Source organism: Motacilla alba, chromosome 17 (assembly GCF_015832195.1).
Source record: "Motacilla alba alba isolate MOTALB_02 chromosome 17, Motacilla_alba_V1.0_pri, whole genome shotgun sequence".
Taxonomy (NCBI): domain Eukaryota; kingdom Metazoa; phylum Chordata; class Aves; order Passeriformes; family Motacillidae; genus Motacilla; species Motacilla alba.
This window is the reverse complement of record NC_052032.1, coordinates 10,083,380-10,107,820: the sequence shown is the minus strand read 5'-3', so window position 1 is coordinate 10,107,820 and position 24,441 is coordinate 10,083,380. Positions and strand designations below refer to the sequence as shown.

The following is a 24,441-nucleotide window of genomic DNA, read 5'->3' as shown; positions in this document are numbered from 1 at the left end:
ATTCACAGGAATTACTGTGCCATGGGTGGACAATGGCCTGGCTAGTTTGGTGTCACTGCAAGGAGAGCTCGTGCTGGTTTCAGTGTTTGCAGTGCTGCAGATCCAGTGGCTTTCCAGCACCAGCCCCCCTGGATGTGGGTGCACCAGAGAGAGGCATCACTGAGGTTTATCAATTAAAACAGGTCCCCACAGTGAAGTCATGCTTTCCAAATATTTTGGAAATTGTTTTGGTTGCTTTCTTCCCCCCCACAGCTGCTGGGCTGAACTGTGCAGGGGAAAGAACAAACATCTTTCTTTAACAAAAAGCTTAATTAGTTCTTTTTTCTAGATGTTGTTGCAAAAGTGTAACTTCCTGTTAAGTACTGAATTTTACAATGTAATAAATTGATACAGTGGCATGTAAACAAGCTGTGTAAATACATGTGCAGAGCCGTGCCTTTCACAGGGCAAAGAAGAATTTGCACAGAAGTGGTATTCTGCAGAAATAATAATTTGCAGTGTTATGCAGTAATACAATCAATGATATCGCAAGGTCTGAATTTACTGACAGCAGGTTGTGTATTTTGAGTACTATGTTTTGCTCAAATTAAAACCCAAAAAATATTTACTGGCTACAAAAATCCAGTTATTAGGCCAGAAAGAGCTGCTAACTTCATCCTAGTCTAATACTCACACCTAGGTACCAAGCCTGATTCTTGGTTTGATTTGTGTCTTTTTCTCCTTTTCCTTTAGATGAAGACTGTTCTTACAGGTGCCTAAGCTTCCTTCCAACAGACAAAAAAGAGCAAACACTTATAGGAAAGCAGCCTAATTATGTGGGGTTTTTAAACAGCCAGGAGGAAAAGGTGGCTTGAAAACAAAAATATCTTGGAGGCCCCTTCTGCATCTACAGTATATTTGATAAATTGACTTCTGCTTCCAGGGCACACATTCAGCTTCTTCATTAGTATAATGATCCTTGGTCTTCTCTTCCCAGACTTAGATAATTTGAATAAAAAAATGAGTTTTATGAAATGTAGCCATTAATAGAGTCAATAAATTTTAAGCTGTGATTACATATCACTGGCAGCCATCCCATCCCTCCCTGCTGTAGATCAAAATATATTCAGCATTCTTAAAATACATTGTCCATTGTCTGTTTGACAAGAATAATCCAGTGTGCTGGTGAGTACCAAGGTGACCTGAAAGTTTTTCTAGTACATAATCTCCTCTTATTCTGTATCATCTATGAACTAATCTGCATTATCTTAAATAAACTAGGTAAAATGTATTTCAAAAACTTCTTGAGTCAAAAAGTAGCAAATCATTGTATGTATTTCCATATTTGTATAGTTTCATTATATTCTTGTTCTAAGTTACTTTTAAGTCTCTTTTATATTTAAAAAATGAACTACACACCTATCATGCAAAATGTAAAGAAGTATGTTCAACTAGTTCAAATTAGATATACAGTAAAAATACACTTCCAAAGAAATATCATTTCCATTTTTGTTCATGTTTTTAACAGAATTTCAGACTAATACATCAAATGTGGAACTGTACAAGAATGTGAAGAAACATTAGGATTGCAGTAGTAAAAAAATGTACAGCATTCAAAACCAACAAGCTCTAAACAACCAAACAATACCACAGGATTGAAACAGTCATGGGGACAACATAGGTCATCGGAGCCAGAGTGAATCCTAATGCACCTACATAAAGACCCTACATAGAATATTGTCTCTTATTTATATGCAAAATCCCTGATTTGATTAAACCAGACAATTTCTCCAATTGTCTCGTGTAGGTTTCAGATAAGATTAACATGAGAGAATTCCCCTTCATGAAGGTCAGGTGTTTGAAAAGGCAATATTGAGAATTGATTTGAAAGGTATTTCCATCCACATGGATTCAGGTAGTTAAGATACAAGATCACAAATAATAGCAGTACAGTTTTAAAGAACCACTGGAATTGTTCTCTGCTACATTTGCCGTAACACTCCAGATTTCAGGATTCAGTATTTTTAAACTGTTCACAGGTTAATACACAGGGTTTTAATTATGGGCTGTAACCATTTAACAGTGGACCAAAATTGCCTTTTAATTCAAGAAAAGATCCAGCTTACCATGTTAAAAAAAAAAAATCTCCAAGGTGATTGACAATGAACAAAATGTTACAAAGAGCAGAATCTCCGTGTCAGAGCAGCTTTGAAAGGCAGATATGCACCTGTTACAGTCCACCAACCAGCACAACATCCTTAGCAGACATTTGGATTATGAGGAAAAATGTCCTGGATAAACCTGTAACATTTATAAATTCAACACAAATCATCTTTTTTAATGTCTCATCACTGTGCATAAGCTCAACAGACCCTGCCACCCGTGGGTTTGGTGACCAGACCCCAATCCCTCTCACAGATCTCAGCCAGTTCCCATCTTTGAGGGCTGTCTTGCTTCGCCCATAGCTCACCTCTGGGTTTTTTTAAGCTGAAGGTTTAAAAAGGTTAATAAATGACCCAATTATGTCAGCTTTTCTATCCCATAGTCCTCGTGCTCTGAAATCTCTCCCTGGTCTTGATAGGAATTTGGCTTGCACAAGAATAGCAAATTTGCAGCTCAGAAAGGTGAATAAATGTAGCATTTTTAAAACCAAAACTCTGTTAGGAAAAAGTCCAGCCTACAAAATCATCTTCAATGCCCTGAGAAGGGCAAAGAACACAAATCTTGGCATCTCTCTTGCTGTTTGTTTGGAATAATCTTTTAGTAATTCTGACCCAATGGGAATGAGGGATTAGTTTTAGAGAGCTGGCCAGTACAACCCAACATCTGACTGAAAGAACTGATTGGAACAGGTTTGAAAAGGAACAGCCATCTGCATCTTATGTACCACTCCAAACCTAAACCTACCGGGCAAACAGCGTAGTGTAGACTTGTTCTTATACATATTTAAACTTTGCTGAGGTATTTCTTTTATTACAGAAAAGCAATTTTAAAAACAATAGGAAAAAAACTCAAAACATGAGTTCTATTCTGCAGAGACTTTTGGGGAGAAGGAATTCAATTGTGTTGAAAGGTCCGTAATCATTAAAGGAATAACCACTTTTAGTGTCAACAATATATTCTTCCTTGGCTTTTTATTCCTTCAAAACATTACAAAAAATGTAAGGCCGTGACTTTATAAAACATCAATGTGCCTCAACTTTGCCCACCGGTGTTGTGAAATAACCTGAAATACTTCTGCCTTTTTCCTAGGGCAAACCTCTCCCAGTGCCCACCTTGGTGATGGACCAGCTGTGGCCACAGAGCCGTGGGACCCTGCTGGCCTCCTCCAGGACAGGGGACAAGGCACACCTCGCACCAAAGCAAGGTTCAGGCATGCTGGCCGGAGTCAGGTTTCCTTCCTGTGGCAAAACGAGCCATAGTTCTTCTGTTTGAGTTTTAACATGAGCTGGTAACTCCTACCTGCAGCTACCGTTATTTCTCTAGACTGTTGTACAAGCTGGATTTCTCACCCATAAATACTTTGGGACCAGAGGAATGTGTACATCATATTTAGGGTTTTTCCTAGGCAGACACTGTGCTTGAAGTGCATTTTTCTAACCCTTTGAGATCCAGTCAGCCTACCTGGGCTGTGACACCAGTGTCAAACGTGACTGCAGCCGTTACCAAGTCGTTTCCATAAGTGGTTTTATTACTGGTTAGATTTTACAAATTCTGGTATTCGAACAGACTTTGACCTTAAAATTCTAAAACAACAAAGCAACCAATGAAAGGCTTAGGACTATTCAAAGTAACAAACTCTTTAACGTTTTTTGCCCTGGTCATAAATATACAGAGAGAAAAAGAGAGAAGTGGACATGGAATCCAAAGAATGTAGATAAAACAGTATATAAGGCACATGGCAGTCTTTGAAAATACAGAAGCTTTAGCCAACTTAAATTAATTGCTGTTTCCCTTGCTCAGTCCACAAAACTGTACAGTTACACAAATGTTGTGTTGCAATAGATCTTCCAAGTTATTCTTCAGTCCGTACTCCATTATACCAGAACACTACATTTCCTTCTGTTTTTTAGGAGAGATCCTAATTGTGGTTAGTCGGTTGCTCAAAGCCTCTATTAAAATACACTTGGAATTTCAGCTAAGAATAATTTCTTTTTTAAAGAAATTATTAAGAAAGAGTCATCAGAAAAGATTTGTAAGAGTTGTCTGTGAAGGACTTCGAGATTCATGAACCTCAAGACTTCCGGGCACCGATGTCAGGACCGACGTCACAGTTGGCATAGTGGGATTAGTCAAGTCTGTTAAAGTAGTGGGAGTGCTGGATGGACTCATGGAGGCATTGGATATTTCTGAGGCAGGACCCGATGGGGTCCCTGCTTGGAGTGTTGAGTCTGAAGTCTTATCCACCCCTGTGTTTTCTTGACGTAAGAGGTTCCGTCTGAATTTGGCTCGAGCATTTTGAAACCAAACCTGAAACAGTTTAATATAACAGGGCAGCATTTAAAGACCTGCAGTGTTTAAAAATGCAAAAGCATATTCACAAATTCATCAGTGCTGGAATTGGGAGAGACGTTTTTACTGCTAACGTATTAGAAAAGTAGTTCTAGCCGTGAGAAATGGCCTCTGCTTGCAGAATATTCCTTCTTCCCTGTCCTCAGATCCCTGCAAACAGCCTGCCCAGGCCAGGAGTGGGCTGAGGGTGGAGGCTGGCAGGCTGCCTGCACAAGGTGTGTGAAAGGATGCTCAGAATTTGGCAGCGTGCAGAATCCTCGACAGCCCTCGATCCCAGCAGCGTGGGTCTGGGACCCAACACCGCACACCCGATGGACACAAAACCAGGAGCTTCCCCCTTTGTCCATCTCCCAGCAAAGTGCTGCTGGCACAGCCCAGGGCACCCTGCCCTCCCACGGGCTCCTGCTGCCCCAGGAGCTCCCTCACACGCCTGCAGTGCTCCCCTCTTTGGAAAGGACTGTCCTTCTTGCTCTTCTCTTATTCTTTCTCAAATGCTCCAGCTTCCTTTGCCTGTGCCTGTTTCCTTTATCAAAAGTTTTCAGCACTGCTATAATGCTGGGGAAAGGGGCTGGAAAGGTTTAAAGACCTACATTACATCCAAAGCTGTGATTCCAGTAGCAATAGCAACCGCACAGAATTTTTTTCCCAAGGTTTCTACTTCTTGCATTCTTTGCTTGCTTATCTGAGTGAAGGACGGGGAAAGTGAGTGTAGGGGACTCCTGAGGACACAGCAGCCCGTGCAGAGATTCTGCTCCTGGCTCTGGGCTGTGTGGCCCTGCCATGGGACGGGCTCTGAGCCCAGGGCCGGGAGGGAGGGGAGCAGGGGGCGCGCAGGAGCTGGCAGTGCTCCGCTGCGGGAGCTGGGGGTGCTCCGCCGCGGGAGCTGGGGGTGCTCCGCCGCGGGAGCTGGGGGTGCTCCGCTGCAGGAGCTGGGGGTGCTCCGCCGCGGGAGCTGGCGGTGCTCCGCCGCAGGAGCTGGAGGTGCTCCGCCGCGGGAGCTGGGGGTGCTCCGCCGCGGGAGCTGGGGGTGCTCCGCCGCGGGAGCTGGCAGTGCTCCGCTGCAGGAGCTGGGGGTGCTCCGCTGCAGGAGCTGGGGGTGCTCCGCTGCGGGAGCTGGGGGTGCTCCGCTGCGGGAGCTGGGGGTGCTCCGCCGCAGGAGCTGGGGGTGCTCCGCTGCGGGAGCTGGCGGTGCTCCGCTGCAGGAGCTGGGGGTGCTCCGCCGCGGGAGCTGGCAGTGCTCCGCTGCAGTCCCAGCTGATGGGCCTGGGACCGGCCTCGGCTGCGTCACCTCTCTCTGCCCTTCTTCCCGTCTCGGGGTGCTCCAGCTCCAAATTCCCCCTACCGAGCACTCTTCCTTCCTCGGAAAGCTTTCTCCCCCAGCCAAAGGTCTTTGATGTGCACACCCTGTCTCTCACACTCTCTCCAGGGAATGCCACAAGGAAATAATCCTCGGGCACAAATTCAGGGCCCATGCATAAATCACATCCCCACAGGTCCTTCTTTCTGAAAGCTCAGTATTTTACACCAGTTTATGTTGCCATTTGCTTTGTTAAAACATCTCATTTAAAGGCCGTTTATCAGTTTCATTTACAAAAGTTCTCTTAAACCAGCACAGGTAAAAATATTCCCATGAATTCATCAGAGTCCAGTATGGCAGCGACCCTGCCACAGACCGGCAGTGTGGCCAAACAGGGGCAAACCCCAAAGTGATGGTTTTGCCTGCCATGTTCCCTGCAGTGTCCTCTCGTGGGACTGCTCAGACCCCCTCGTGTGCAGGGGCTGTGGGTGAAGCCAAGCACTTTGTTCTGTCACTCAAACCACCAAGGCTCAAGCACCAGCTGCTCAGGAGCAGCAAGAACAGCAACTGGAACTTCCACAGGACTTTTTACCTTTCAGGTAGAAATCATTTCTATTTGTTCCTCAAAATAATTTAGTGGTTGGTTTCTTTAAAATACCTTCTGGCAACTGCATAAAGGATAACAGCTGTGAAATGGAGTTTGGAGCTGGCTGCTGTCGCTATGGGTGTTCATGTAGCCATGGCATCATTAAAACAGAACAGACAAACCAGTTGGCCAGCTGTAGATACACCTACTTCTGCATAATTTCACATTTATGTTCATTAAAGTACCCATATTTTTATATTCAGTAGTCCCAAATATGGGAAACATGACACTCCTAAATGTGCAGCTGCTCCTTAGCCTTACCAGGGCAAGAGGCTCTATGGTGTTCTTTGGAAACGTGTAGTAGATAAAGTGAGAAAGATTCCTGGTGTTTATAGATTTCCCTTCATCTTTCACTAATATGAAAACCTGAGCTCAGCTGTCCTTACCAATGACCACCCACACTGCTTTCAGGACTGCACATATAACATGGTTCATTGTCTCTTTATTAGTGGCAATTCATGTTAGACATGGAAATATCATATAATCCTGCGAGTATTATCTGAAAATAGAGATTGTATGACTGCTTTTACTTCCTTCCCCCCTGGAATATTGCCAAGGTTAATCAGTTAATGGTTACAAGGCTCTTTAAAATTGTATAATAATAATAATAAATATTTGTATTATTACTGAAAATACATCTAATTATTTGAATTCTGAAAACACCTTGTCTTATGATAGAAGGAATAACATTATTTCCACCATAGTGACATTCTGGCGTGTGCTTTAAATCTGACATCCTCAGCAAAGCCCTCGTGTTAGAGAGTGGTGAGCGAGGAGTGGGGTTGTTCCCGGGCTGTTCCCCAGGCTGTGGGGCTGTTCCCCTGCCTGTGGGGCTGTTCCCGGGCTGTTCCCCTGCCCGTGGGGCTGTTCTCCTGCCCGTGGGGCTGTTCCCGGGCTGTTCCCCTGCCCGTGGGGCTGTTCTCCTGCCCGTGGGGCTGTTCTCGGGCTGTTCCCCAGGCTGTGGGGCTGTTCCCCTGCCTGTGGGGCTGTTCCCGGGCTGTTCCCCTGCCCGTGGGGCTGTTCTCCTGCCCGTGGGGCTGTTCCCGGGCTGTTCCCCAGGCTGTGGGGCTGTTCCCGGGCTGTTCCCGTGCCCGTGGGGCTGTTCCCGGGCTGTTCCCCAGGCTGTGGGGCTGTTCCCGTGCCCATGGGGCTGTTCCCCTGCCCGTGGGGCTGTTCCTGGGCTGTTCCCCTGCCCGTGGGGCTGTTCCCCTGCCCGTAGGGCTGTTCCCGGGGTGTTCCCCTGCCCGTGGGGCTGCCCCTGCCCTGCCCTGGCCATTACCCTGGCAGGGACAGCGCCGTGCAGGGCTGGAGCCGGGGCTGCCCGCCGCTCAGGCCGTGCACCTGGAAGGGCATGGCAGAAATAACCACCCAGACACACAGAACTGGAAGAATCCTTCCAGAAGGACTTATCTCACATCAATTACACAATTCCTTCAGGACTGAGGAATAAACAAAATCATTGGGAAGTATTTAGTGGGTTTCTGTCCAACTGTATCAGCACAAGGCTGAGCTATTTCAAATCAAAGGGGCAAATACAGACCAAAACTCCCAGTGAGAAATGAAAAGCAGCTGCAAGGCCCACCGCTGCTGCTGCCACACTCCGGGGAGCGGGGCTGCACGCGTGGAGCTGGGCACTCAGCACTTAGGCAGAATGATATTTACTGGGGTGAAAAGATTGCACTCCCTCTTCAGTGATCTGTGGAGCAAATTCTTCATCTCCATCAAGTCAAATAGGAATGAAATAACATCTCCATATGATGAGGGAGTGTTGAAAATAAACACGCTGAGTGTTGTGAGGGATTTGGATACTGAAGTTAATGGGATCATCACCTCCGATAACTTTATTTTCTGGTTTGTAACACCTCCATTGCTGCATCTGTTACATATTAGCTGTGTGAACAGCTTCTGCTAACAACAAATTTTTAAACCAATTTTGCTCATTCCCACAGCTACCTGGAGACATTTAGATTCTCTGAATTTCACTAAGTCCTAAGTGGAGAAACAAAACACAGAAGATGTAACACCACAAAGCAGACTACGTTCACTCTTTGCACGCACACTGTGATGACTCTGCTGTAATTAATAACTGCTCAGTCACAGAGATGTTTAATGAATGAGGGCTCAGGAAGAGCCTGCAGCCTAAAGCAAACCCTCACTAAAGGGCAGCATAGGTCCCCACGTGGGATGGAAATATTTTAGGCTTGTTTACTACTGGAAACTGGACCAGCATAGTCCAAATGCATGCAGTGATTTCTGTAGGATTCTGGTAGTGACTTTACTGGGGACTGATTCAAGAAAAAATAAGACACACACTGAAAAATGATGCTTTATGTTCCTGAAGTGCTTAGGCTGTGGATAATCTTATTCCAGACACCTGGGGAGAGAAGAGGTACATACCTACAGCTAATACACCACCCCTCCTCAGGGCTATCCTCCTCCACCTTCCTTTTCTAAACTCACAGGAAGAAAGATCAGTTCCCCAGAGAGCAGCATTGATGCCAGTTAGGTTAGTTGGCTCACAATTAGCTGGGGCTGTTAATTACTAATGATAGCTTCCTATAAAGGGCTTGTGTTCCCCAGCTGTAGTACAAGAGATATATGAATTAAATTGCAAATGTAAACTTAAATTGGAGGGAAACAAAATAGAAGTAGGTGTTAAAAACATGAATAAGTTTGCCATGTTTGAACGTGGCTACTTTAAGAGAACAGTGTGCAGTACAAAGGCATTGGAGGAAATGCACTCTGAGAAGCAGAGTTACATTTCCAGGCCATCCCACACTGCACGTGTGCAGCTAGTGACAAACTGTACATAAAGCAATGACATCGGGCAGGGCTTCCAACTCCAGTATCACAGAGCATTTAGAAAATCCTCACATTCTCTGCTCCTCTGCAAAGTCCCCTCATTACATGACACGTGGGGCTGTCTCTACAGCGAGGGCACTGCTGCTGTTCCCTAGATCACCAGCTCAGCTCTGTGCTGTCCACCATGCTTCCCAGGATGGGGCTCGCAGCCCTGCCTGTCTCTAGGAAGGTCGCAAATCCTTTTTCTACAATTCAGACCCATTTAAAAACTTTCAGCAATAAATCCTGGAAGGCCATGGCTCCTATACGCCCAAGTTTATCTCGAGGTACAGGCATTTGGGTAAGTGCTCATTAAAATTGACTTCTTGAGTCAGAACTATAAATTAAAATGCAGCTGAATCAACTAATGCTGTTCCCTTTCCTTCCCACAATAGCTCAAATGGAGTGTGTTCCCATGAGCAAGAAAAAGTACTTTTAAAATGCAGTTTCATTTCATTCTAAGTTACTAAACGATGAGTAAAAGTTTTTGAACAATTTAATTTACGTCCGCTTCAGTTATGAACCAAAAGCCCTTGTCCTGATAAAATGAATTCAAACTGTTGATTAATTTCTTACACAGGTAAGCATTGACATGTTTTCTGAAATTCTAAACTAAAAGCTCTCTATGTACAGTGAGCACACTAACTAAAATAAGTCACTTTTTTTGTACGGCAGCCTGGAAGCTAAAACATGCACCAGAATTAAAGAACTCCAGGAAAACAAGCAGGGCCCCAAACCTTCACAATTCTCATTAAATTTAGAACCCAAGTGATCTGCTTGAGAGAAACTGAAAAGAAATAACTCTTCTCATACTTTCTGGGAACTAACTTAGTCTCAGAGAAGGTACGAATGATGAAGAATATCTCGAAAACCAGCAAAGGCCATGGCTTTTTAAATACAAAATTGATATTTTGATTACTCTGCAAGGCAAAAGACAGCTCTTACCTGAAGAACTCTTTTGGTGAGGCCAGTTTTCTGAGCTAGCTGTTTCAAGTCCTTGGCATCAGGATTGTGGTTAATAGCAAAGTATGACTTCATTGTCCGCAGCTGGTGGTGTTTGAAGGACGTCCTCATGCGCTTTGTCTTCTGATTGCTGGGGTATTGCTGGTCTCTGTCCAGGTGGTCGCCATCGTTCTCATTGCAGCTCAAAGCTTAAGGCAACAACAGGGAAAGACCTGTGAATCTCTTGCTGCACAACCAATATTGTTTGCAATTTCCCTGAGTGCAGCAATTAAAACGACACGTGTACTGGCACAAGCCCTACCTGCCTTTGCTCCAGTTCATGGATTTGTGGAGCAGTTTCGTTTGGAAAAGCCCTCTGAGGTCATTGTGTCCAGCCGTTAACACAGCACTGCCAAGGCCACCACTAACCCATGTCCCCAAGTGCCACATCCACCTGGCTTTGGAATCCCTCCAAGGGTAGGGGCTTCACCTCTGCTTTTGGGGAAGTGTGCTAATATCCACCCTGACCCTCGCCTGGCACAACCTGAGGCCATTTCCCCTCGTCCTGTCCCCGTTCCCTGGAGCAGAGCCCGACCCCCCGGCTGTCCCCTCCTGGCAGGAGCTGTGCAGAGCCACAGGGTCCCTCTGAGGCTCCTTTGCTCCAGGCTGAGCCCCTTTCCAGCTCCCTCAGCCCTGCTGGGGCTCCATTCCCCTCCTGGCTCCGTTCCCTGCCCTGGACACGCTCCATCCCTCGGTGTCTCTCCTGCCATGAGCGGCCCAGAGCTGCCCCAGTGCTGGAGGTGCCCCAGCAGTGCCAGCTCTGGGGCGAGCCCAGCCCAGGGACCACTGGCCTCTTGCCCACCTGGGCACAGCTGGATGATATTTCTGCACCTTCCAGCCCTTCCCTTACAATAACCAGCCTGCAAGGACCTTGGCCTTCCCCTCTGTGGCTTTTAAACTGTCAGCTCTGGTTCCTTTCCCCTCGTCTGCACCTCCACAGAATGTTTCCTCCACTTTCTGTGGGAGGACAGTAGCTGTCCTCAACTCTGTAAAGGGTTTTACTGTACTTGGTATCACCATAAATTGCACTGTAACGCACAAAGAGAGCTGCACAATCCACTCCAGGTAAATCTCAATGGAACAGACTAGTTAAAATCAGAATTATTTCCTCTGTCAGACTAAACCCTGTAGAGTACAAGGGAGACCATTAAATGAAACACTATAAAAAAAAATAAAGTTTGTGGCTACCAGACAGCAAATTATGACTATAATCTGAGTAGCTAAAGAAATAAAGCTGTTCATACAACATATTCACTGGCATGCCAAATGAAAAATCTTTTTAATTATTTATATGTTTATATTTCATTTTTTTTTAAAGTGTTTGCAAACACTAGTTTGAATGATCCCTTCTGCCATATCCTTTTGAAAACGAGGAATGCCACTGTTTGATACACTTGCAGAAATCAAGCTCAAGAAGAAGGTCTGTGAGAGAAGAACACTGTAAAAATTATCAAGTAGTATTAAATATTGAATGCCAACAAAATAACCTTGTAGACCAAAAGTAGTTTTTCATTTATTTGTGCATACAGTAAACCATGGAAACCTTCTTAAAATAACATTAAGAACTGAGCTTAAATCCAATAAAAAATTAGGAATATAGCTGAAAATTTGCCTTGACAAACTGTTGTTAATTAGCTTTTCCTCTCCAAATATCTACAAGTCCCTCTTCATTTCCTACAAGTTTTGTGCTATGAGTAATTTAAAATTGCTCTCTGTTCTACACAGCATGAGGAAAATGACCAAAAAATTCTTTTGAATAGGAATTGTTGGTAAGTTTCTTAAACACATGAACAGGCTTGTTTTCACTAGTCTGCTATTGCTGATTAATTACAACTGAGCACATCTCATGCACCTGTCTGTCTATGTTACTTGAATCCATTGTCCACCAGCGGGTCTCAGCCCTGGTGAAAACACACACATTCTCACAGCATGTATCAAACACAGATTTAAAAAATACACGGATAATGAAACGCACAGGTTCCTAAGTGAAGATGCACACAGCTTCCCTAAGCAGGTTTGCAGTAGCTACAGTAGCTGCTTTATGAACCTCAGCCTTTCAAAACCTGCTAAAAAGCTGTGGCACAATACAGAGCAAGGCCTGCAAAGATTCAGCTCCAAGCCCAAAAGCATGTTTGTTTAACAGATATGCCCAAAGTGTCCAAAGCCCCAAACTTTTCCGTGTCTCTGTACTCCTATAATTTAAAAAGCAGCTAAAAATGGTGCTGTGTATAGAAATGCGAGTGTCTGTGTGCGTGTGTGCGTGCATGTGCATACATTTGTATAAATCCTTTCCAGACCTCTGGATCTTGTGCCAAACTTTGGCCATAAGAAGCATTTCTGCTTGTTTTCCTGCAGCATGGAAAGCTGCAAGCACCTGAATTTAAAAGGTGTAAGATACTTAGAGGGAGAGAGTAACAATGGAGTAGCAACGGAGCTGTTTGGGATGTAGCCAAATCTTCTTGGGTTTAAGGTCTGGGACCTAGCTGCCCATCTGGAGTCATGGCATGTGCTCCAGTCTCCTTCATAGCCACAATTCCTGACAGAAAGAGCACAGGGATAAATAACATAATAATGCCCACAGAAAATTCTGTTATGGAAATGTAAAACCAAATCATGCTCATTTTTAAAATGTACCCAAAGAATTTTAGATATTAGTAATGGAAAAGACAACTTTGTGTGTTGTCTTAGAGGCTTTTGAAGCCTCCAAGAAACAACAAGACAGACATAGAAGGAAATGCATCGCAATATCTGTCTGCAGGACTGAGGTCTGGTTCCTGTTAATATGCAACAAAACGAAGCCCAGGGCTGCAAGGAGCTGGATTTTAATGTGTCCCACAGAGAATGAGATACATCCAGAATCCGAGGATATAAAACTGATTCTAAACCCTCCCAGAACGGAATGAGGGTGTCAGCTTTTCATCAAGCCCTGATGGGAAAAGGAACAACTTACTCTGGGAATTCCTCATCCTTTTACCTCATTACCTACTAAGTAAAAATAATATTAAAATGACAGTAAACATGTACCATGTGAGAGTGGCAAAACGTCCTTGTCTACGATGGAAGCTGCAGAACAGATTTTGAGAGTGCAGGAGGGCGTGTGCCGTTCGCTGCCTCGTGCAAGTGGTTTGGCTACTCCCAGGCGCCACCCAATACGACATAAATAGTCCTAGCTGGTGCCAATTCCCCTCTTGTGTTTGGTTGTGGTGCCTGGCACCATCCTCAACAGGCTATTCTATTCAGTCTAGTATTATCTGCATCTCTCACAGAATCTGCAATGTCCACGGGTGTTGCAGGCACAGATACACAGAACGGGCCAAGGGTGTAAGTGGAGATTTTAGGAGCTGAGGAGTTTCTGCAAAAGGCATCAGGGTGTAAAACTAACACTGTACATGCTCCTCACGCAACCCTCTGTTTTTCAGGCACTGTCTTCCCTGTTCTTTTGTGGTGTCCTGTGCATCTCCCGAAGGAATTGCTGAACTATCCATATGTAACATTTCCATTCCATTGCAGTCTCAGGCTCCTGCTGGGATTTCAGAAATACAATTGGTAGAATTCCAGTCGAATAGAGGAGCCTTAAGTTAATGAGTGTTTCACTTCTATTTTTTGATAAAACAAATTCTGAAGCAGTGCCAAGTGTCTTTTTTGACCCTAGAACATTTCTAAGGCCCTGTGCCTTTCCCCACAGCCTGCAGCCAAGCCACTGCCCTCCCCACCTCGGCTGGTGCAGCAGTGGCAGCACACACGCCCTCAGCCCCATATGGGCCACCTGGTCACAGGAAGGTGATGTCCACAGGCAGCATCACTGCATCCCTACAGACTAAGAGGAAAACATTTTGTTTTGATATTGGTAGCCAAAATACCCTTTGCAGATTAATGCATTATAGCTCCCTAAACCCAGCAACAGGAGCATAAAGCTGGCTGTGCTGGTGCTTTTGTAGCAAAGTCTGCTAGAGGAGGAGAACTTGGGAACATTGCTTCACCCTCAGATCACCAGAGCCCCCCATGGCTTGGGACCGGGGGCAAAGTGTGTGCTTAGCAGTTAGGAGGTTGTTAAGGATATGGCACATGAAGATGAGAAAGAGAAATTTCCTTTGGGGAAAATTTTGTTCTTAGTAGCTTGTGCTTGACATGTTAGATTATGCCAAAAGAAAGAAAACTAATCCTGATTCTGAAAGAGTGATGAAACGAGAGACACGTTGTGTGTGCATTATCTCTCAGTAGCGGCTCAGGAACATACACCCCTTTCCTTCTGTAATCGGAGTCAAGGGGGTGTTTTAACCTCCTGCTGCCTGGAGAGGGAACTTGCGGTTAACTAGACCGGGCAGGGGTGCAGCCGCATTCGTTGTTTGGTCGGAGCTTGTAGAGGACTTTGTGGTAGCCACATCCTCCAAGGGGACAGAAGTGGGACAGAGCCCTCAGAGTGGTACTTGGGACAGGAACAGACATAGTCTTTCTCTTTGGAGGAAGGAGAAGACACAAGGACAAGGCAGATTCCTGAAATTCTCACCTCAGGCATTAAAAGGGGTGAAGCTGTGGCATTGGGAGCAGGCAAGGTACCCCTGGCTGCTTCTGAGGTGCCTGGCAGCACTAAAAGGAGCGTGTCTTTGCCAAGCCATGGAGCAACAGACACAACAGCGCTGCCTCAACCTTGACCTTTCAATAAGTGTTTCTGAGGAGATAAAGCCAGTGAATTTTAAGGAGCCCAGGCCGAGCATCACAAGGCCAGGACGGAGGAGAGCAGGATTAGAAGCCCTCTTCCTCCGGCCTTCCCCGAGCGCCTGGGACAAAGGGGCTGCGCGTCCCGGTGCCCCCCGGGGCTGCCTGAGGCCCGGGCCCCGCGGTGGCCCCCGGGGGGAGCGCGGCCGGGCCGGGGCTGCGGGGCGGGAGAACAAAGGGGCCGGGAGGGGCGGCCGGGCCCGGGCCCCGCGGGAGGAACCGCCGCCAGGGTTTTTCCCCTCAATTAAGCCAGCTGAATGGCGCTGAATGGCCGGTGCGAGTGCGCGGTCAGTCCCCGAGCTCCGCGATTAACCCGGGCGGCCCCGGCCGAGCCGGGCTCCGCGCTGTCCGGCCCGCCGGGGCAAGGGGCTGGCGGCGGGGCTGCAGCGGGCTCCGCTCCCCGGCCCTGCCCCAGCGACCCCGGGGAAGTTTCCTGCCCGGCCCTGCCCCAGCGACCCCGGGGAAGATTCTTGCCCGGCCCTGCCCCAGGGACCCCGGCCCGTCCCGGGCCCCTCTCGCCCTCCGGGGCGGGAGCGATGCCGGCGCCTGCCCCATCCCCGACCCCAGCCCCCTGGGGAAGGGCCAGATGCGCCCGGGGACCCGAAATGTGACCAGGGAGGAAGGGACAGAAAGGGTAGAAGCAAGAAGAGAGGGGCAAAGGGGTAAACCCTAATTTTTCCTAGGAAATCTCTGCAAGACATCCGATTTTAAGCCGCGATTCCCGTCTGCTCGCTCTGTCACAGCAGTCACAAGGAAGCTTCTTGCTTCTTGTGAGCTTTTAGTCCCGAGGGAAACGAGGAGGAAAGAGGGATTCGCTCTTCAAAACTTTCCAGGCTTTTCCCATTTTCCATTTTTGTCAGGGAAAAAAAAAAAAAAAACCGAACCACTTTTGACACAGCCACTTGAGAGGGTGAGCTCCAGGCGTCCCCGGCGCTGCCCCCAGCCCTGGCGGGAGCTGGGCTCCTCCGCAGCCTCCCCTCCCCCGGCAAAAAGCCGCCCTCAGCCCAGTCCCCATCCGCCGGGGGCGTCCATCCCGCCGGGATATTCCGTCACCCACCCAGCGAAGCACGAGGCATCTTCCTGCTAGCGGAGGAAGGAAGTGTTTCTTAGTATCTTGGCTGTTTGTACAGATTATGGGTATTTTATCAGCTCGTCGCGCCCCAAGTTTGCGCAATACATCTGTCATTTTCCAGGATATTTTAGTGTCTTTAAGCCAGACTAGATACAAATGAATAAAACATAGCAGACTGTGGGAGGTTTGGGGTCTAATTCACAAAGGGAGTATTCAGAATTCTTTACAGGTGCTTCTGTGTTCAGCAAGCTTTCAGCCATTGATTTACTGACCTAAAAAACCCATCAAACTCCATTCCAACAAGTGAAGGGGGAAATTATGATCACAGGAACACACTTAAAAAAAAAAAAAAAAAAAGAGAGAGAGAGAGAGAAAAGAAAAGAAAGAAAAAGAAGTCTTTTTGAAGTTTCAGCATCCTTCTAAGCTATTTTCCACTTGTCAGGCTCTATCCACATCTAAACCCATCATCCCCCTGCAAACGGAGTCTCGTTTAAGTAGAAAAAGGGAAAAAAAAAAAAAGGTCAGTCTAATTCGTGTTGCAGATGAATATTTGCTGCAATCTACAAAATTATTTCAGTCTCGACTCTGCCAAGTTTATGGGTCCCCTTTTCCCACCAGCTCTGGGTGTAGATTTATTTACACAAAGTATTCTACACAAATCACCAGGAACAGATTCCCTCATAGGACAACATTGTGCATTTGTAATGCATTTCTGAGAAGGAAATTACCAGTTCCACTAAAAATAAAAAGAGAAACTACCACATTTTTAGATTGTTTATCTTTTAAAGGCACAAAATCCAAGGCTTTGCAGTCATTTACTCGTTTGTGGAATTTTTCATCAACGAGCAACCCAGTCTGATTTCCAAGATCAATGGCACTTATTACCGCATAAATTAGTCGATTATAGGTCTAGTAAATAGTTAAGTAGATAAATAGCTTAAGTGAGGAAGCCAAGGGTTACTCAAAGAAGATCTCTAAAGTTTCAGTTGCACGCTCTAAACGACCTAAAGTCAGACGGCAATTATTTTGTAAACGAATTTTTCAAAATGCAGTGAAAGGCGGTTTATTTGGGAAGTCAGGGAGCAGTGGGACTTTCTCAGGCTGTGCTCCCACCCAGGACAGATGCCGCTGATTCGGTTTACAGGTCCTTTGAATCTGAACATCTGCCCTGCACAGGGAGACAGCGGAAGGACAATTAAAAGCTAATCCCTCCGAAAAGGAGACGTTTTTTAACGGGAAAAACGCATATTTTATGCATGTTTTAAAGCTGAACTGTTACTCGCGAGAACACTACATCCACCTTTCATCAACCTTCACCACTGGGACTGCTACTGCTTTTTGCGCTACTTCCAAATTATTCAGCAATTAGTTCAGCCAATAATAGCTGGCAAATTCGCTCCCGAGGTGCGTTTGCCGGTTCGAGACGCGCCTTTTCTCCCGGCCGTTTCCAGCGCAAGCCGCCCCATTCCGTGGCTATCGTTACTCCCTTCAGGCGCAAAACACCCGCCGCCCCCCGGTCCCGAGCTGCCTCCCCCGGCCCGAAGCCCGAGCTCCTCGCCGTCCCTGCACTTCTCGGTGTCCCCCCCGCGCCTTCCTCCCCCCGTTCCTCCTCCTCCTCCCCGCGCGGGCGGAGCGGCGCCGCCCGGCGCAGCCCGCAGCTGTCGGGGCGCGCAGAGATGCGGCTCCAAACAAACCGCAGCAAACTTGGCCTTCACCGAACGCGCTCTCCGGGGAAGAAGAACACGTGAAAGGCGGATCCGTGCCCTGCGGGACGCGTCCGAAGCAGGTAGGTTAAAAGAGAAAACAGGCTGGGACCAGCGGAGAAGCACAGAGGGCACCGAGGCGCGGGACGGCGCAGGGAAACGAGTTCGGTGCCCAGGGTCTGGCGGGACGGCCCGAGCGCCCGGCTCGGGAAACGCCGCACTGGGGGAAGGCCACCTCCGCCTCCAAGTCCTCGAATAAAATCAACAGCTAAGAATTTTTGTTTGTGCAATCTTTTTTCTTTTTTTTTTCCCCTTTGCATACGAGCAGCAGCGCACGAAGCCCCCGGGATGGCAGCGTTCTGGTGGCAGCTACACGGAGAAGTGGAGCGAGGGGCAGAGCGGAGCGGGGATGGGGGGGAGGGGGGCAGGAGGTTGCTCGAATTCCTTTGCCTGTAAAATTACAGTGCTGTGGCAGTGGGGAGGTTAAACGAGGAAACACGTCCGAAAGTTTGCTGCTGGGTCCAGAGAGCCCCGGCCGCTGCCAGGCTCGCTCCCGTTCCTCCTGCCGCTGGGCTGGGTTCAGGGGCAGGGGCTGCAGAGGGGATGCTGCGAGTTTCCCGCCTCCTCTCCGAGTCACCTCTCACGAACAAAACCCCAGCGGAACTCGCTCCCGTGTGAGCAGGCTCCGCGCTGCCCGCAGACACCTGCTGCCCGCGGCCCGTGCCCGGGCACAGCCAGCCCTGCGGCCCCGTCCGCCCCCCTCCAGCCCCTGGGAAACGGCCGCTTCCTCTCTCTCCTTCCTTCCGCAGCTTTGGGGTGCAAGAGCTCAGGACAGGGCTGAACAATCCACCCGTCAGCAGCTTTAGAGTGTAGCCACTAAAGAAAATTCACGGGCCTCTGAAGTGCTAACTTAAAATCTCTGGTTTCCAGATTTTATTTCAGGCTGCACTCCCCCTTCTTCCCCCCCTTAACCAGATGACCTTGCTTCAAAACATTTTATTTCCAGCTGAAGTGAAAAATGCTAACATATTAGCTTCTGTAATTGCAGTTTGACAGCACTTGATCTCAATAATTATGCTGCAGCTAAACTATTATTAACAGTTTAAGCTAAAATAAACGGAAATCCCCCTTTGGAAGTGAACAGAAACAGACCATTTGAACTGTTCTGGGGGAAGGGTCTCTTACCTGCATTGTAGGCTGCCAGATCTGCTCCAGGCCCCGGGCTTTTTCTTTTCCTGGGTCTCCCCTTCTGGACAGTCCCCACGCCATTGTAATAAGGCAGTCCCAAAGTGTTGGCAGAGCCCGCTCCCAAAGCCGGGCCCTTCCCAGCGGCTACATCCGAGTGATTGAAATGCACCTGGTACTCCCCCTGGATGAGAGTCTCGAAATGGAGGCGGCAGTACACCAGATTGTCCTTCATGCCAAAGTGATCGCCAGTGGTCAGCATCTTGTTGCAAGTGGTGCAAGTGAAGCAATTTAAGTGATATACCAAATCCCTGGCCCTCATGACCATCTCGGAGGCAGAAATCCCCAGGTGACATCTCGCACATCTCTGCACCGAAAACCTCCTGCAAAACAGAAAGGCCAGAGGAGACGGTGAGAGGCGCATTCCCCCCCACCCCGTCCTTCGCCGGTTCTGCCCGGAGGGCGGCGAAGGGCTGCGAGCCCCGGGGCGGCCGCCTCGGCCGGGGCAGCGGCACAACCCGGGACGTTCGCGGAGCCCGGCCGGGAGCGCATCCCGGGGCGGAAGCGCGGCGAGTCTCCGTCCCGTGTCGCACCTCGCGGCGCGGCTCCCGCCCCGCCAGACCCCACCGGGAAAAGGCACCGACCCCCGGGCCGCAGGAGGCACCGCCGGCGGGCGAGGAGCGGCCCCGCTGCGGCCCCGCAGCCGGCGCAGGAGCCCGAGCGGGGCACGCCTGGTGAAGGCCCCGGTAGCCAAAGCAGGCGGGGGGGAAGCTGTGCCCGGGCCGCGTCCCCCCCTTGGCAACACGGGACTCATCCTCAGCACGAGTCTCCCGCCCCAGGGGGAGGTTCGAGGAGCTCACAGCCTGCCCCACGCGTGCCCGCGGATCCCCTCGGCAGTCTCACGGGCCGGGGGCTGCTCAGGGGGGGAGCGGCGGGCAGCGTCCCCGTCCCCGGCTGGCGGCCGAGGGCAGGCTGTACCTGTAATAGTCCTCCTTGCAGTAGATGCTGCCGTCCTTGCTGAAGCAGGTGAGCTCGGACTCCAGGTTGAGTTTACATTCGCAGCACTTCAGGCAGCGCATGTGCCACTGTTTGTCCACAGCCAGGAGGTAATAACGGTCGGAGATTTTACCCCCGCAGCCGGCGCACAGGGCAGCCCTGTCACTGCTGATGGAAGGCATGGTCTGCTGGGGGAAAACAATTACAGACCGTTAGCGAGAGGGAGAAACTCTCGAGCGCGGCTGGGCTCCCCCCTCCCCCTGGCCGGCCGGGGCCGAGCTGCTGCTCCCCTGGCAGAGGAGCGGGGGCTGCGAGCCGGCCACCCCGAGCGGCCCCGCGCCCGGTCCCCGGGGTCCCGCCGCATCCCACCTTCCCGGGAGGAGGCGGGGAAGCGGGCGAGACAAACAGAAAACCACCTTGGCTTTAGGGGAGGCGTCCAGACCAGACCCAGAACTTTTTTTTTTTTTTTTCCTGGTGGATTTTCCAGTCTCAAACCAAGAAAAGACGCTGTTCAATAAACAGGCGCAATAATAATAGAGTAGGGCAAATCACAGATAGCTCATTTTCAAATTTAGAATTACGCATATACTGAGAGTGTCTGCATAGTTAATGCTGTGTGAGTGCGTGAATGTGGAGCGCGTCTGTGTGTATATTTTCCTAGCTATAAAATTCCGAATGAATTACGATCAAACCCCTAGTAGTCACAGTGCTGCAGACACAGCTCTCTGCAAGCTGGTTCCAAACAACTCGGATCGCGATCTGCTGTGACCCAAAGCGCTAAAGGGATCAGTAAATGCTGCGGAGGAGATGAGCGTTACTAAATCCGAGGTGCAGAATGTTTAATCGGGAAAACGAAATAGCGGGAACCGTGCAGGAATGAGAGCGGGTTAAAACCAAGAGAGCACATTAGATTATGCTAGGATAAACTTGGAAGCAATAAAACTAAATATAAGCCCTATATAATTTAATAGTTTAGTGTCAAATCGCAATCCAGTCGAAACCCTCAAAAACCCCCAAATTCATACATATCCTGTCAACTTCTACCGAACAAGAAAGAGGGAGAAATATCGGAACCGTTTAAGCACGCTTATTTATTTCAGCAGGCACCTTAAAACAGCGTTCGGGAGAGGAGGCTCGGGTGGAGCAGCGTCTGGGGCAGACCTCGCAAAATGCTGCTTTCCACTTCGGACCCAACTTACTCTCAGCCGCTCTGCACAAAAGCCCGCGGCAGATCTGTTCTTGTGCACGAGAACCCGAACCATGTCCTCACAGCTGTGCCCAACACGCAGTTTGTTTTGGATCGGGGCGGGGGAGAAGTTGTTTGTTTGCTTTTACCTCCTCTAGAGCCTTAAATCCTCGCGCAAAGCAAAAGCAAAGACAACTGATCGGAGGAAACCGAAAGGAACCGAGGCTGGTTTTCCAGCACATGCCAAACCCATTGCTTTCATCCTGTGCTTGCGGGGATCACAAAATCCCATCTCTGCGAGCGCTCCCGTTTGCACCGCATCGTTCCCGCTAGGAGAACTCCGCACAAATAAAACCCTGGCACTCCACTGGTGTTGGTCACAGGAACCCACCGGTAGCTTGTTTCTTTAAGGCATTAACTGAACTCCGAGTAGGGATCGTTTTATAACCAAAGGAGTTTCCTGTAAATCCACTTTAAATGAAATAACGATTTTTTCTGCTTTGCTCTTCCAGTAACAAAAATATTCTGCGGTCTAGAAATGGTATTCAAGGATCCAGTATTCCAACCCACTATTTGTTACATACACACGTGTATCCGTATAGATTATGTACAGTTATATAAAACTATCGTGACACAATATTTATTCCAGCAAAGATCATTGGATGTTGTGTAACTGTACGGAGAAATATCAGCTTTTTAAAAGAAAACCAAAACCGTTTAGGTTAGAAATCGCATCCCACCCTTCTAGTACAAAGGCCGTTCTCCAGCCGGTGTTTCAAGATTAAATAGTCTCACTGTCACCTTTAAGCAAATTTCATGTAACATTACAAGAAAGAACACATACTGATGAAGTTTGAAAACCTGAGGATGGATCTTCCTTGCATACGCCTGTATTAGCTTGCAAGACAGCCTTTAACCAACATGCAAGAAAATTTCAGTTCAGAATTGTAATTTCTTAAAAAAAAAAAGTAGTATACATAAATTTTTAAATCACGTAAGACACTTAGAAAATTTCTTCCACTTCGCCAGCTTAATGCTAGTTAGATGGATGCATCTTTTTATTATCTAAATGTATTCATATACAAGGGCTATGCATCAGCAGACAAGATGAAATGTGGTAAAGTTATAAAAATTCCCATCCATCCGTCTCCCTGAGACACATCTTCTAGTTCTGTTTGCCATGTTTACAAACCCACATATTAAAATCATTTTCAAAAACCCATAACTTAAAGACACTCATGTTTGATTTTTTTCTTCTTAAATAAATGCTATAAAGACTATCTCCACGAAGGCATCCTACCTGAAAAATAACACAGAATTGGATTCTTTGGTGTTTGTGTTTCCATTCTGCAGACAAAAAAATTTGCTGTGCCAAAATGTTACCGGTATAAAACCACACTTTGCCTCTTCCTAAAAACTTTGGAAGGCCGGACAGGCTGGGGGAAGGGAAGGAGTTCTTGGACGCTACCAAAAGGCTGGTCTATCTGTTTTCTCACAAGAGCAGTACCGTTCATTTCACCCAAGCGTTACTCTTACTATGCATATTATTAATAATTAACAGTTTCATGCCTTTCCCCACGGTTTCATTTAATCTTTTGGGGTGCCTTTATGCTTAATTTTCTTCTGATTGAGTATTTTGCATACGCTTCCCCCCAATCCGTTATTTTAGGGGAAAAGCTGTATCTGTGAGGGGTTTGGTATGTTTAGAGGGGTGCATGACTCTCCCATTCCTTCGGCTCCTACCGTTTCCGTCTCTCCCCTGTCTATAGCCGAGCTGATGGCCGGTGCTTCGCTTTTGGTTCTCCGATCCATCTCGTCGATGACCCCGTGCATCTCCGAGCCGGAAAGACTGTGGAAAAGCATCGCTGAGGAAGCAGAGGAGGAGGGCCCGAGTTGCTGTTGCTGCTGACAGTTGTCGGGGTCCCTGCAGGAGCCCAGAACTTGCATTAACCGGAGCCCTCCCCCATGCATCTAGCACGGCCGCCCCGTCTCTCCTTGGGCACCGGGCTTTTCCCCGGCAGAGCTCTCCGGAGCGCGGCGCAGGCACTGATCCGAGCTTTCAAGGGATGGGGTGCAGAAAAGGCGGGCGAAGGGGATGAGGGAGAGGGGATAACTGGTGGTGTAAGCTTCGGGGCTTGGATCTAGTCTGTTGCGCGGCCCCGGCACATCTCTCTAGGAGGCTTCTTCAGTGCAGGGCTCATTGCCCCAGGTGCAGTCCCAGGCTTTATGCTCTGGCCCAGCTGGCAGAAGGCTGGGCAGGCTTACGGTTGGGAGGGATTAATAAATAGTAGAAATACAAAAAAAAAAAAAATTAAACCATCTTCGGTGAGAAATAAATAAGAATTAGAAAAAAAAAATTACGACAAGCCCCTTACATCGTACTGTGCGAAATTTAGAGGAGGAAAGCAAGGGAGAGGGAGGCTGCAGCAGGCGGAGAGCAGGCTGGTGCCGCAGGAGGCTGGGGCGGATGCCCACCGTACGCACTCACAGTCCAGAGGGCTGGCAGCGGCGGCAGCTCAGGGGCAAAGTTTGCTCCTTCCCCCGCTCCTCCCCCAGCCCGCCGGAGCTCATTGGGAAAAGAAAAAGCCGAGGGGAAGGAGGAAGAGTTGGACGGGCACCAGATGGGACGGGCACTCGCGGCCCCCCTCTGTCCTTAAAGCGGCGCGGCCCGCGGGGCCCGGGGCGGGAGCGCGGCCGGAGCCGGAGCCGCCGCGGAGCTGCGAGCGGCGCGTCTGCGGCGCGGGGACCGCGCGGGGCTCCGCGCCTTTTCTACAGCCCCTCTGACATCATGTCCTGCCCCGCCGCCATTGGCTGCGCCGCGCCCGGGCCGCCGGCATGTGCTCGGGGCCGGGCGGTGTCCCCGCGCCGTCCCCGCGCTGTCCCCGCGCCGTCCCGGCCGCCCGCGCCCCGCTCGCTCCGCGGCCTCGGCGGCGGCCCCGCGCCGCGCCCGGCGCTCGCCGCCCGGTGACCGTCGGGCCGTGGCGCGCCGGAGAGGCTGCGGGGCACAACTTCTCCAGCGCGCGAGAAGGAGGCGTTCTAGAGTATGTTTCGCCATACCCTGAACGTTTACGACCAGTTGAATGCACCCAATAACTCTCGTTATGAAAAAAAAATCACTGCGAGAATACAGTGACTCGAGTCACCCCAGTTTGTGGAGCCTTCCGCAAACCAAGGCCTCTTGCATCTCCGGTTTCCAAGTAGACTGTAAGAAAACCAGGCCAGGAAGGTCTGTGAACTTGAGGAAAAGCTTCAGAAACGCTCCAGAAAAAACAAAGAGCGCACAGGGAAACTGTTGATGATGTCTAA

At 48.7% G+C, this 24,441-nt stretch overlaps 1 protein-coding gene across 3 annotated transcripts in view; it reads right to left on the bottom strand.

Annotated features, from left to right (window-relative positions):
- Positions 1–1,337: 1,337 nt before the first annotated feature.
- LHX2 (LIM homeobox 2) overlaps positions 1,338–24,441 on the bottom strand; it is a 33,065-nt gene continuing 9,961 nt past the window's right edge. Inside the window, exons 1-5 of one of the 3 annotated variants that reach the window (XM_038156619.1) lie at positions 22,879–23,136; positions 19,932–20,137; positions 18,954–19,336; positions 10,221–10,426; positions 1,338–4,449 (exon numbers count right to left, since the gene is read on the bottom strand). In XM_038156619.1, coding sequence (XP_038012547.1) covers positions 4,162–4,449; positions 10,221–10,426; positions 18,954–19,336; positions 19,932–20,137; positions 22,879–23,106 — 1,311 coding nt within the window. In that variant the 5' untranslated portion in view covers positions 23,107–23,136 and the 3' untranslated portion in view covers positions 1,338–4,161. Of the gene's footprint in view, positions 4,450–10,220; positions 10,427–18,953; positions 19,337–19,931; positions 20,138–22,878; positions 23,137–24,441 lie in introns of those variants that run through there. The other 2 variants (XM_038156620.1, XM_038156621.1) reach the window with 2 other exon arrangements.